The 14,681-nt window shown below is 35.2% G+C and overlaps 2 protein-coding genes and 1 non-coding gene across 3 annotated transcripts; 1 reads left to right on the top strand and 2 right to left on the bottom strand.

Moving 5' to 3' along the window:
• Positions 1-5,555: 5,555 nt before the first annotated feature.
• LOC132190467 (F-box/kelch-repeat protein At5g43190) lies at positions 5,556-6,968 on the top strand. Its single transcript, XM_059605466.1, has one exon. It carries the CDS (start codon positions 5,690-5,692, stop codon positions 6,857-6,859), a length of 1,170 nt encoding a protein of 389 aa, XP_059461449.1. The 5' UTR covers positions 5,556-5,689; the 3' UTR covers positions 6,860-6,968.
• A 2,619-nt stretch (positions 6,969-9,587) lies between these two features.
• LOC132190468 (mitochondrial outer membrane protein porin 2-like) lies at positions 9,588-13,728 on the bottom strand. The gene is made up of 6 exons (XM_059605467.1): positions 13,597-13,728; positions 13,436-13,503; positions 11,083-11,193; positions 10,915-11,001; positions 10,620-10,828; positions 9,588-10,162 (listed from the first exon to the last, which is right to left on the bottom strand). The coding sequence occupies exons 1-6, from the start codon at positions 13,646-13,648 to the stop codon at positions 9,856-9,858; spliced, it is 834 nt and encodes a 277-aa protein (XP_059461450.1). The 5' UTR covers positions 13,649-13,728; the 3' UTR covers positions 9,588-9,855.
• A 156-nt stretch (positions 13,729-13,884) lies between these two features.
• TRNAT-AGU (transfer RNA threonine (anticodon AGU)) lies at positions 13,885-13,958 on the bottom strand. Its single transcript has one exon. It is a non-coding gene; the product is annotated as a tRNA-Thr (tRNA).
• Positions 13,959-14,681: the final 723 nt, after the last annotated feature.

The following is a 14,681-nucleotide window of genomic DNA, read 5'->3' on the forward strand; positions in this document are numbered from 1 at the left end:
TAGACTTGACATAATTGGTAATTTGTGAGGGAGGGGGGGAGGGAGGGAGATGAGGGGGGACATTGGTGACTATACTTGATGACTATACTTGTAGACAAGCCGCCCATTAATCATAATTTGGCTCTTAGCTATGATTATGGGGTTTAAAAAAAGTACAAGTCTTTTATATAAAAACATGTACGATATAGAATGCAATGCAACTTTTGACCTAGTGTTGCATAATGCATTGTTTTTCTTTTTGTAACCTATATAGAAGTTATCATCTTTCATGAAGATGATTTGGAGTGGAGATGAACACACTTATTATGGTGTGATCATCACTTACATCATCAATCAAAACATGTATGATACCCTTCAATTAATCTTGACCCGGCATAGATTGAAAAAATCAATTCCCAATAAAAGTAGGGCTAGCTACCACATTAATAATTAGGAATGTATAGCACTCCCACACCCTCGGCTTCCGTCGTGTATACACACCGATACGTGACATAAACCAAAGCCAAAATATAGTATAGCATGGCATCGAAGAAGAAAGGACAACCCAAACTGGCCAAACATTGTATATGGAAAGTACCCGGCAAAAAAAGAAAAAAAAAAAAAAAAAAGTATTGCGAAATTTATACAATCAACATCCCAAAAACACAAACATAGTATATTATATTTGTCAAGAATAATTCTAAAAGTCCCTCTAAACATGAAGTGTCTTTTAAAATTACTATTGATCAAAATTCAATAATGATCAATCACAAGCTCAATGATAATTTTAAAAGTTACATCATTGTTAAAGTAATACAAAAGGAACTTCTAGCATTACTCATTCGTCAAACATCCTAAATTCCGTGGAGAATCATACAAGCAGCGAAGACAACAATCTTTTACAAAACCCAATGGCATACGCTTTGGGATTGGTTGGACTCAATTATGTAAACATGATCCTTTTCTGTGGCAGTAGCATTTAGCATGCAAAATCCCCTGACATGCTCCCCAAGATGCAGCGTCCTGCTCCCTGCAAACCTTCAGACATTTGAAGCTGTTCCTGCATCTCCCGTGCCACCTTTTGCTTAAAAACTTACATTTTCCTCCTACGGTTGCTATCTCATCATCATATAAACAAATTGTAAATGACAAGAAAGAGATCAATATATATACATTGGAATGCGTTTAGTGTAAAGATAGTTGTCTTAAAAGTGCAAATTCTATATCAAAAGTCCATGTTTACATATAGGAATTTATATATATATAGCTTTGTGTATATAGTTAGGGTGTAAAATCACGTACCCACATTCAAAAGAAGAATGGCAATAAGGATTGTGGAGAAGGAAACAAACTTAGAAGTTTTAACAATGATTTTCCTTGGAGTCTTAGCCATAAGCTTCCTCACTTATGCCGGTGATAAAAAAGAAAAAGAAAATAGGGAAATACTTGGAGAAGTACCATAGACAGCTCTATCTATATATAGATTTCATTTGTATATAAAATAAAGCTTTTCATTAATTTGATTGGAAAGACACATAATCACCCATCAAATTACAAGATTGTGGTTGATGGGAAATGGGAATCATAACCATATTTTTAAGTGTATATGCCTCTACAGATGTAACAAAAGCTGCAGGCCAGCAAGGATTTGTGTATATGTCACCAAAATATATGGGAATCATACATTTCGTTATATATATATATTGATATTTTCCTTCAATCGTACGTTTAATCAACCTTTTTTAATATATCTGAAATTTGCCCATTTCCTTTGCTCATAGTCATTGATGATAATGACCCTAAATACTCCATGAAATTGGCCAACAGCCAAGGTTACTGGTGTATGGGTGAAGTAAAAGAGCACACTGCGTGCCACGCACGCCGTGTGCAAAATATATATATATATTTTTTTAATTAAAAAAAAAAAAAATTTTGCAGAGGCGTGCACAGCACGTCATGTGTTGTGTATCACGGTCCCTGGTGTAGCCCTTTTCTTGTTCTCAGCGGGCTTCGATGTTGAGCTTGTCTGTATTGGTGTTAGTTTGTCATTCCTCATTCATAATTTTTTTTTTTTGAAAAAAGCTCTACTATAAATCCAACCACATTCAAAAGGTATATATATATATATATACACACTTCCCTAAGTAGGAGTGTAAAAGCGGGAGGTTATTAATTATTTACTTGCTAATTGTCTAAGACGGTGCGATTAGCGATTTTAGGATTAAGCGGTTAGCGATACCCTATATATAATATATATTTTAAGACACATCTTTTTTTTTTTTTTTTTACTCCTCATTTCATTTGTTATAACAATCAAATTTTTTATGATTCATGGAATATATATATATATAAGTCAAGCCAAAAAAGACCTTAAGACCTTAAAAGAGGCTAAAAAATAGGTCCCAAGAAGGCTCAAAACACAAAACAGAAAATAAAAAAGCGATTAAATAACGTTAACTGCCTAAAGCGAAGCAGTGACAATTATTAAAATAGGATAATCGCCCTTACAACCCTACTTCTTAGGTTGAGTTGGTGAGCCAGCGCTAGGCTCCAATAAAGGGCTTCCACCTCAGCCTATTGGTGGCCCATCCATTAATGTTAACATTCGGTTCGATTTTCACCCCTGGCCTTGAGAGGTGGACACGTCCACCGCCACCTTGCCTGAGTTGGAAACCCCATCAAAATCGAATTCTCACTCCAAGCTGTCCTGTCCGCTATTTGAGAGTGAGTCCGAGCCAGAAGCCCCAATTTGCACTTTCCCTTTGAGGGTTGCTCCTCAAACGTTCGAGTGCAGATCCTTGCTTGGGTTGGCTCCATGTATGGCTCTACCCTTAACTAATAGCTTAGAGCACTAGCAATAATTTTTCTTTAATTTTTTTTAAGTTTAGGGTACAAAACTACTTTTTGCTTTCCTATAAAAATATATTTTACAATAACTTCCATTACCTTTCCATATACCATTAAAATATTATTTTTTTATAAAATACAAGTTCCCTGCCTACCCTTACTTTTTTCACAAAATTTCAACACAATCCCTAATTAAAGACAAAAAGATGAAAGAGAAGAGATGAAAAAAAAATGTTTATATTAAAATAATGGATAGATTAGAAAATACTGTAGCAACCTTTGAGGGTTGGTTAATTAATATAGAGAATCTAATGTAAGTAGATTTTTGTAGTTTTTTTGAAATTTTCCCTAAACGTAAGGAAGGGAATAGCCATATAAAAACTATTAACTATAATATAACCTTCTCTTTTCTTTTTTTTTTCTTTTTTTTCTTTTTTTTTTTTTAAGCCATATAGGAGAAAGGGGCAAGGAAGAAACATCAACAAGATGAAAAATATTTTTTTAAAAAAAAACAGATAAGAAGAGAACTAAGAAACAACCAAAAAAAAAATGATGGAGAAGCCGCCCATTTAGAAGTTAAATGAGCTCGATGATTAACTTTTCTATTGACTTTATAATGAGCTTCCTAAGAAGGGAAGCTCCTTTCCTCCACCGAAAGGTTGTCTTAAACCAAACTATTATATAATTAGAAAAAAAAAAAACCCAAACTATTATATAACCTAACTATAACAATATTAAACTATAATAGAAAATAAATAAATAAATTCACATACCCATTCAAACTATAATAATACTATATGAACTAAAAGTTTAGGGAAACATTGTAAATTGAATGGTACTTGGAAAAGAGTATTTAGACATTTTCCTGCAAAAAAAAATTTAGGATTTATAATATTAATAATATTAAAAAATATATAATTTATTACTGTTTAGAATAACGATTTCTATATATATGGCTTTTAAAATCATAGAATATCGGGAAAAGACACAATATGAAGCAAGATACTAAGTGGCTTTTAAAGTTTGGTATGTTTTAATAAGGTGTTGCTAGCTAGCTAAACAATGTTGGAGAATCTTGAGTAATTTTACAAATACCACTACAAAAAATATACCAATTAGTAACGTGTTTACTGTTCATCACTTTTTGGCACGTTACCAATTAGTAACGTGTGAATTTGTGACACGTTACTAAATATTTTAGTAACGTGTGAAATGCAACACGTTACTAATTAGTAACGTGTTAAACAGCCACGTTACCAATTGGTAACGTGCCATATTGACACATTACAAATTAGTAACGTGTCAGTTTCACATGTTATAAATTTGTAACGTGTCATTTTAACACGTTACGAATTGGTAACGTGTGACACTGACACGTTACTAATTTTTTGTCTAATTAATTAATTTCATTAATATTATTTATACTAATAATATCTCTTCGTAATTTCATAATATATACTAAAATGATTTATTTAGTTTTCATAATAATTTTGTTATATTTCATAATGATTTATTTAGTTTTGGTAGCTACAAAGAGATCAATCCAATTGTTGTTCAAGTACAAATTATTCAAGTTATTGCACTATATATATATAAAGCTTTCCATTTAATATATTTATCCTATTGTAATGATAGTTAAACCGTTTAATGTTATTAAAAAATAACATTGTGATTTTTAGTAATAATATTCTAAAATATATATATATATATATACACACAAATTACAGAAGTGCCAAAGCTTTGACACGGCTGACATGGATTTTCTGAAATTTATCCGGAGTATATATATATATATATATATATATATATATATGAGGAATGATAGGGACCCAACTTTTTTGCCCAACAAAAGTCTAACTTTTGTCTTATTTATTTTTAAAAAATAAAATAAAATAAAAAATGGAAAAAATGTTTGAAGCAACCCTATCTATTTTTTGTCTTTCTTTTATTTGGTATTTTAAAAAAAATGAAAATTGGTATTTTTTTCATAATAATGTCATTTTTTTCAAGAAAATGTCATTATTATGAAGAAAAATACTATTTTTCATTTTTAAAAAAATATTAAATAAAAGAAAGGCAAAAAATAGATAGGGTTGCTTTAGACATTTTTTCCATTTTTCATTTTGTTTTTTTTAGAAAAAAAATAAAGGGTAAAAGTTAAACTTTTGTTGGGCAAAAAAGTTGGGCATTTAGCATTTCTCTATATATATACTCCGGATAAATTTATCCACGTAAATGTCTTTTTCTTAAAAAAAAAAAAAAAAAAAAAAAAAATCGAAGAGTTAATAGACACTCTTACATCAATCTCAATATATAACTTTTTACATTTATCATATATATAAATTTATATAATAGGTTATACATTCTCTACGGGTTCTTCTCTCATTCTTTTACTTTTCAAAATTATCATTAAATTTTTGAATCTATGTATAGGATGCATATGGCTTGGCAGGTCTAATGATAATTTTAAAAAGTAAAAAGATAAGAGAAGAACCGAGAAAAAAAAAAAAATAGCAATTTCTATATTTACATACAATCCATGCCCAAAGTTGTTATCCATTAGAAATCAACATGAATAAAAATGGACAATCTAGTCTGTCAAATTTCTAACCCAATTTTGAAAGAAAAAAATAGTAAAAAATAATAATAATAGTAAATTGAAGATGAATCGATAATGATGGAAGAAATTCTGTCACAAGAAAAAATAGAATTAAAACCTAATAAGTAACAACTTAAAACAACCGGTGCAAATGCAAGTCAATGTTTTTCCGCTACCAGATTACTTTGGGGGCCATTTTAGCAGGTGCTAAAGGCAGGCAAGACGATCAGGCCAGTTTGCCTTCTCTCTGGCTCTGGATTTCCGATGAAGAAGAAGAATTCACCAATTGTGGGTGGGCAGAGAAGCAACGACCAATTGCAACACATCACCGGCACCGCCAAGGCGAAGCCTAAACCCGCTTTCCCGGAAATGGATCCGAAAATCTGGAGCCGGCTGCCGAAGGAACTTCTGGAGCAAATCCTCTCTTTTCTCCCTCTCAAGACCTTGTTGAATTTGAGATCAACCTGTAAGCACTTCAAGTCCCTTGTATTCTCTCCCCCGTTCATATCCAAACACTCCTCTGCTTCTTCCCCTTTATCTTCGTTTCTCTTGCTGTATCACCCTCTGTGTTTCCACCACTTCCCTTTGTACGACTCTGTCCTTTCCACTTGGCGCAACTTTCTTCCCCTCTCTGATTTACTACCCCGGAAACCGCCGTCTTTCTCTCTTCTCTCCACCTCCAATGGACTCTTTTGCTTCTCCCTCCCCTGTTCATCCTCCTTTCTTGTGCGCAACCTCTTGGCCGGAACCTCAAGACTCGTTGATTTCCCGGTTTACCCTTTTGATTTTGAGGCGTTCACTTTGGTTTGTTCCCCTGTTGGGTACAAGCTCTTCGCGATCCGTACTGGGTTTTCTTCGACTTCCGCTTTTGTTTACGATTCCAACGCTCTCCTCTGGCGGAAATACGACGGTTTGGATCCGATTCTGATCGACAATCATCAGCAGGAGGGCGCCTGCTATAATGGGTGTTTGTACTTCACGACTCCAGAGCCATTTTCAATCGTGTGCTTTGATTTGGAGAGTGGGAGATGGGAGAGGTCCGATACTGAATTGCCCGGCGAGCTCACATTTGTCCGGTTGGTGACCGGCGAAGGTAAATTGTATATGATCGGCGGAGTCGGGGCTGATGGGATTTCACGGAGCCTGAAATTGTGGCAATTGACTGAAGCAGGGAATTGGGTGGAGGTGGAGAGATTGCCGGAGATGATGTGTCGGAAATTTGTGTCGGTTTGTTACCACAACTACGAGCATGTTTATTGCTTTTGGCATCAGGGGAGGATCTGTGTTTGCTGCTATACATGGCCGGAGATTCTGTATTACAAGGTTTCAAGGAGGACCTGGCATTGGCTGCCCAAATGCCCTCATTTGCCCGATGAATGGAGCTGCGGGATCAAGTGGTTTTCTTTTGTTCCAGAGCTGTATGCTCCTGTCTAACTCTGTTTTCTCCTTGAATTTCTTGAATTGACGCTTGTTGGTGCTTTGTTTTCGCTGTTTTTTTTTATGTAAATATGATGGAGATTTCAATGAAGGTTTGTTTGAGATTTGGGTTCTGTTTTACAGAAACATATTTCTATGATTCTGGACCTGTAAGTTTTTGTCAAGTCTCACTGGAATTTCATATCAAATGAATCTGTTTCCTGAGACCGCGATGGTCAAATGCAATGATAATTTTCAAATGAACAGTTCAAATATGATCGTCATATTGCAGTAAACTAACAGAAATTTGACAAACTCAATGAACTTCGCATCCCATCACTCAGGCTAAGGGGGCCACTGTCCGAACAACTTACTCCGGCAGGGAGTCCTCTCTCAGAGAAGGCTACAATTCCCTTATCCATCTTCTTTGCAGTGTTGGAATGTTTGGAGGCCTACTTTGACTATTTCAAAATGGCCCCACACGAAATCTTGTTCCGTACTTCAAATGAAAAGTTGAAACAAAACAATTGACTAATTTCTAATGAATAATGGCCTAATCACTCTAAAGGTAATTTAACCCCTTTTATAATCTTATTTAAATTGTTTTCATGTCATAATTCACAATATTAGATTGCCTAAACAAAGCAGATGTGATTAATAAATGAAAAGTAATGTTTTTTATCCTCTTAAAACTGATGTAGCTTTTAAAATAATCATTAAATCTTAAATAAATCATACTTGAATTTTGATCTAATGGTGATTTTGAAAGTCACATCAACTTTAGGAGGATAAAAAGATGGTTCTTAGCATTACTCATAAAGAAACTCATAATTAACCAAGTTGAAAACAAAGATTTAGGTAAGCTTTTGTCATTCTTAATGAACTCATACTGCGTGTATTTTCTTTCAAGTTTTTAAAATATTATTGTTTGGTGGTTCCGATGAATAAATATTATATAGTGAATGATCAATTACTTCATTTCTACTTTAAACTGTATTTATTATATTTTTAGTTGGGCCTTACAACAATAATTTTATGGCTCAGCCACTACTCTTTTGGGTAGATAATTATCTTCATATGTAAACCTGTTTATTAGTATTTTGCGAATTTTAAATGGAACACCCAGAAAAATGCGCCATCCAAATCATTTAAGAGACAGAAAATTGCATGTGCCATCATCATCAAGAAAATTATAAACAGAGGACTTTTCAAAATTTATGAGAAACAATGAAGCTTACTTACTCCTGTTGAATATTCCTTCAAGGTCCAAGTTCAACACTTCATGAGTGCAAGTAATCTCTTGGGGTCACACTCCCAGGTGAAAAGTCAGCGATTTAATCAGTTCCGTGTAAGAAAACTTTTGAGGGTGCAGTGCACGGAACCGGAGTTTACTCTGCAGGAGTGGGTCCGAAGGGCCCTGCTTTAGAGAGGTTTTTTGACATAATAAAAAAAAAAAAAAAAGTCAACCAAAAAAAAAAAAAACCACTAAGCCACTTGCACTCTACGTCGTACTCATTTGATGCTAAAACAAATTGATTTGTCTCATGCATTAGAACCATTGAAGCAAGTTCCGAATGATCCAACCGGAGAAGAAACACTTTAAAATAATCTAAGTAGACTTCTTCTCCTCAAAAGATACTCCCATTATTCTAAGTTGTTATAAAAATCAACTCTTTTGTCTTTCTTTGTAGTAGATAAATATTTTTTAAATTAAATATCAAAAATAGGACATGTCATTCTAATTTCACTATATGAAAAAATTTATGACTTTCTTTGTAGTAGGCTTATGACATAACACAATACGAGATTGAGCTTATGATATTTGGGACTGGGCTTATGCCATTTTATTTTCTCAAAAGCTATTCCTTATTTAAAAAAAAAAAAAATTGGTATGAAGAAATTTTATTTGTTTGACCTTTCTCTGGCTTACCACACTTGTATATCTTTAAACGTTATTTGCTTGATTTTCTAGAAGACTATCCGGTAGCTATTGATTTTCTTGTCTATAATTTTTCATGGGGTAATGGCCTATGTACATAGGTGGAGACTAAATTAACTAATAAAATATAAAATACAAAACGTGGTTAAAAAAAAAAAACATTTAAGCCCTTAATTAATACAATAAAAACCTTACTCGCTCACCAAAAACTAAAATGATAAAAATTAGAGGGATCTCAATGATAGCTGGGGGGGTGGTGCAAACAAGAGATGCGGTAGTCGGCGGACAAAGGTGCTTATAATGCACCATAGAGGCTGCCCACTAAAGTACAACCACCAGCACTTCAGGGATTGACTTCAAATAAAGACGACCACGACAATAACAGCAATTGTACTACCGACAATAGTATCAAAAATAGACGACGGAGGACTTGGTGTCAATCCTTTTAATGAGATACGCGGTGCTTTTTCGACGTCACACTCTTGACAGTTCACATCAACCCCCCAATCTTATCTATAGGGGGGGAAATTTTCCCGGACAATACTCTCTCCCCAGGAAAAAAGAAAGAGAAAAAACTATGTGGAGAAATATTCCAACAATAGATAACTCCAGAGGATAAAGCCTTAACATTAGAGAAGTCTCCTTGAAGGATAAAGGTGTTCAGATTAAGAGAAACCGCAAACTTAGGGCTTCTTCCAACCCGATATTTGAGACCCAACAAATCGCTCAAGGAGTTTGATAATGAGAAAACTAACCAGAGACATTCCAATTGATCAAGCTGATCTGCATGAAACTCTAAAAGCAATAAACTAAAATAATCACAATGAAACCTTTGATAGAATCCAAACAGCCATTCAGTATATCAGCAATTTGATGATGGTGAAAGAAGTAATTGAGTTGCTTGGGAAGGCTGAGTCTCAAGCAATCCAATTAATCCATCAAGAATTATGCGTATAAAAAAAAAACTGTAAAACTAGCAGTTTGAACATTCTCATTCTGAAACATGTGAACAAAACTAAGCCGTCTGAAATGAATCAAATTGCATTATCCCTATCTTAAATAAATATACCAGTTTTCAAGGCTTCAGAGAGAGCGCCAACCCAAACTTGGGATTCTTCTCTAAGGCCTTGGTGTCAAAGGCTCCAGAAATTGTCAGGAAGGACTTGGGCACAAGCTGATGCTGTAAAAGAGCCGCAAGATTCCCGTGGTTGTTGAGGTTTGCCTTCACAACTGTGTGAGGATCAACCACATACAAACATCCAACTGTTAAAGTGTTTTCATTTGTGGAGAACCTTCTACTCACCTCTCCCACGACAGCCCCTCCATTTAGCCGACTTAGATGGTGTAAGTACGACGCCCTCAGTGAGTCTCCTTTGTCAGCCCTACAAAAAGATATGAGAGCAATCAACTACCAACTATAAAACCTGACTTGTGCCTATGTTGTGCTGCTCTACTATATTTTACATTTGAAACAAGTGTAAATATAAAACCGTTTGGTGTCACTATGCTTACAACACAATTTAATCCTGTAATGTACATATACAAAATACCCTATCTAAAGTTTGTTTCCTAAGTCCTATACTGTAACCCAAGTTCCCTTCCAGGAATAATTTCAACTTCTGAAATGAATATGAACCAAAAGAAACTGAATATAATTGTTCTCAAATTATTCTCTTCAGTAAAACAACAATACAGAAGATAGAAATTTGTGCTAATGGAACACTTCACGACACATCTAAGGGTTAACTGATTTTGGTAACTTTTCTGTTAACTACCTCACCGAAGGGACAACAAGATCACTCAAGCATCTAATCTGGCTCATTAACAGCGGGAACTTACAAAATCACTGAAGCGCTGGAATCTGGCTTTGTCAAGCTCACACCAGCATTATACTTGGCAAATTTGCGAGAAGTTGTGAAGTAACTAGCTTCTGCTCCAAAGGCAATGCTGGGGGTACCAATGGTTGCCGAAAAGTCAAAAGTAGGGGATTGGTTCAGACCAACAGCTGTAGTGAAAGTTGCATGTTCATGGAGATACTGAACCTCCAACTGCAATAGAAAGAATGTATAGCTATAAAAATTTTACTGTTGCAGAAATTTGGATTTACATATCCATTTAGAAAGAGAACTGGTACCTTGCCAGATTTGTAATCGGGTATTTTAAATGAAGCAACAGTTTTTGTGGCTGGCAAGATATCTGTGACAGTGAAGGTTGTCCAGACCTGCTTAAAAACGAAACTATTATCAGAAAGAACAAAAATCGTAATTCAAATTTTGAAAAGCGAAAAAAGGCAAGAAGCTACATTTGACTCTGTATCAACTTTGACATCAACTACAGCATTCTTGTGTTTGTATAGTGCTGCCACATCACCAGCAGAGAGACCTCCCTTCTTTGCCACCGTTGAACTAAGGACCTGAAGTTAAAGAAATAAGATAACTGTCAACTGATATCATACAAAAGGTGCTTTTGAAAAATAAAGCGTCCACAATATGACTCTAGTCAGTGGCATCCATACATACATACATGTATACATATGTGTGTATATATATACATATGTGTGTATATATATGTACTATAAGTATTCATCAATATATATATATATACACTATAAACTCAAGAAAAATAACATGTAACACAGAGGCAGAAGCCTTGTCAATCGAGAACAGTCAGGCCTGCCTTTGCCTCTAGGCAAAACAGTTCTAACTAGGCATTGACATGGCAAACCTCAGCAAAAAGGTGACTTGGATATAGGAACTCACTAAAATATGTTATCTGAGTACAAGATGTAAGCACAATCAGTATAGAAGATGTTGGACATGTAATTTCCAGAAACCAGCCAATGATGATTTTAGAACAACGTCAATGATAAGAAAATGTCAAATGGAATCACTATTCTTTTCAACAAGCAGGTCAGTTTATCGAACCCATTCATTGTTGCTAGAGAACATATATATGCTAGACTAAAACATCGTTGATCAAACCAATCAAAGTGAGTAGGAGATCAACTTCTTTGTTGTGTAACTGACACAGTTTGGCACTGTATTATTCTATTTTCCTCGTATTCCACACTAACAGTAAAATTCCAAACCCTATATTCTTACCCTTTCTAAATTGGCTCTCTCTCAATGCATCCAAGATCAATCATACTTCTTGTCGGAGACCTAATCATCATACGCACAGAATCAAACCGATGGCCACCACATCCTTCAATGCTACGTTTCTCAAGAATCATGCAGATGAAAGTAAGAACTGAGCCAGTACCTCAACTCATTAGTCAATCATCAACTTGACTCTATTCACAAACCCTAGCTTACCTAGTACGACTTCAGCACACAAGTTTTATCCATTCTATTATATCTAGAGCCATATCCATTGCTCTCTTTCTCTCTCTCTCTCTCTCTCTTTTGGGGACCTCATCTTCTCCCTACTGCTCATTTAGTTTAAAACAAATAATTCATATTTAGTGGTGTAATAGGTAGACACTAAGGGTATGTTTGGTACATTGGAATGATGATTACCTAGGAGGCGAGGAACATGAATATGAATAAGACTAAGTATTACTAGGAATACAAGAAGCTAGAATGGAATGACTATTCATGTTCATTCGTTTATTGACAACAAACCAAATTTCCTAAAATACCCTAGCTCTAAAAATCATTTTCCGAAAAAACCATTTTTTTCTGGGCACCCAAAAAAAGAGAGAAAAATGTTCATCCCCCATGGGTGGTCGACCACTCCCAAGGGCCCGATGGCATTAGGAGTGGCCACGACCACCCTTGGAGGTTTTGTTGGGGTGACTAACCGGGGGTGGTTGGCCACCTATGGAGGACGAATACTTTTTTTTTGGGTGCCTAGAAAAAATATTGGCTTGTTGGAGAAATGATTTTTAGACCTATTCCTACTCCCCACCTTGTTTAGAGGAATAACTATTTCTCATTTTAGGGGACAGTTATTCCTAGTAATGATGTTTCAACCAAATAATGGAATAGCTATTCCATTTCTGCATACTAAACGTGCCCTAAGTTTGTGAGTTGCTTTTGCGAAAAGCATTATCCCCTTTCAGTTTTATGATTGCCATTAATGGAGATATCCTGTAGATCTTCATTTGAAAATATGTGGTTGTTTTTATATTGAAAATACACGGTAAGTAATTCATATATGGTTGTTTTTATATGGAGATACCCTGTAGATCTTCATTGGAAAATTGGGAAGAACAAAGTTCTTGACACTAAAAATTTATATTCATTTCCAAGTTCACTTTTCTCTCATTCTTCTTTTTCTTTTTTTCTTTGACCCTTTGAACCATTCGAATTGAAAAAACAATTTTTTTTATTACTTAACATAAATCCAGGGCTGTTGTATGAACCAAACAATCATAACCTTAAACAAAGAAACAAATCCGAGAGACACACAATTGATAGATCAAGCAGAACAATATTGAACAAATACTGTAACGACAATACGGAGAAATATCAAAATTAATATTTTTATCTGGAAAAGTTTTTCCATATTGAGAAGCACTCAAGTGATAAAAAAAAATGTAATCGAGCTAAAATCAAACAAAAAAATTGACAGCGATCAAGAACAATAGTAATAAACACATTGAAAGATTTTAAAATAGCAAATGAAAGGAACAGAGGAGGAATTGACCGTACCACTCCCGTGTCAGATTCAGTGGTGATGGTGAACTTCTGGTCGCAACTATAGTCCTTGTTGAGCAAGTCTGCAAATCGAAGCAGATATCAGACTCGTAAACGACATCAATTGCAAAAAAAAAAAAAAGCCGTAACTGCGAGAGAGAGCGAGAGAGATTAACCTTTGGCTTTCTTGCCAATTTCGGAGAAGAGTGCAGGTCCTTTGGACGCCATATTTGTAGAGAGAGACCAAGAGCTTTGCGGAGACGAAAGAAATGGAGGGTTTTGTAAGCTTCGAGAAAAGAGAGGGCCGGAAATTTATATAAACCCTTATTTTTAATTTTGGGTTTTGCTGGGGTTTAACCAAGATGGCATCGCAAACGACATGACGTTCAGATTGCTTCTGTAACTCATCTTCCAACCTAGAACGGTACCGTCTTTTAGGAAGATTGCCAAAAAATATTTAGCCTTGCTCTCGTTGAGAGTCGAACTCAAGACCTCCCGCTTACTAAACGGGTGCTCTAACCAACTGAGCTACGAGAGCGCTTTTGGTAACACTCCGGAGTTTTACCATCAAATACACAGTTTATCGAGTAGTTCCACCTTCCAGAGATAAAAAAATTACAAGGCTCCCGAGGGATTCCCCACCTAACCTTTTTAAACTCATGAACATAGACGCAACATGCAGCTATTGCAGCATATAACAAATATACTTTAATCAAATTAGGTGGAGGTGGAGATCGAGTAGTTTTATTTTTTTTTATGTTTTTTCTAATTATTTGATGAGAGGCAGCATCTGGATTTGTTGCCACGTAAGTCATAATATTCCCGGATATCAAAAAATCCCCGACCCAGCATGTGACTCATCCCAACCATTCCAAATTACCAGCAAGGAAAGCTCCTATGGTTGTTGTGTGTCGCCCGGTATACATATTTGTTAATTCTACTTTGCCATCTTTGTTCATTTTACTATAATTTGGGATGATCTTGCACATGGAGAAAACAGGGACTTTCAACTAGTTTAATTTTGACATGACCCCATGATAGGGCACCTAGCTCAATAACACCACCAACATCAATATGCTCTCAAAGCATTCAAGACTTCGCTCAGTACCTTCGATCGCTCATGCTACCAACAAGGCCGTAATAACTTTGATAGATATATTTTTAAGGTACCCAAAATCTTACTCAATACTCTCTTGATAAGGCATCTCGTTTAGTCACGTCACTAACGGGACCTCAAAGACCTTGATTGATACCGCCAAAA

Source organism: Corylus avellana, chromosome ca8, assembly GCF_901000735.1.
Source record: "Corylus avellana chromosome ca8, CavTom2PMs-1.0".
In the NCBI taxonomy this organism is placed as follows: domain Eukaryota; kingdom Viridiplantae; phylum Streptophyta; class Magnoliopsida; order Fagales; family Betulaceae; genus Corylus; species Corylus avellana.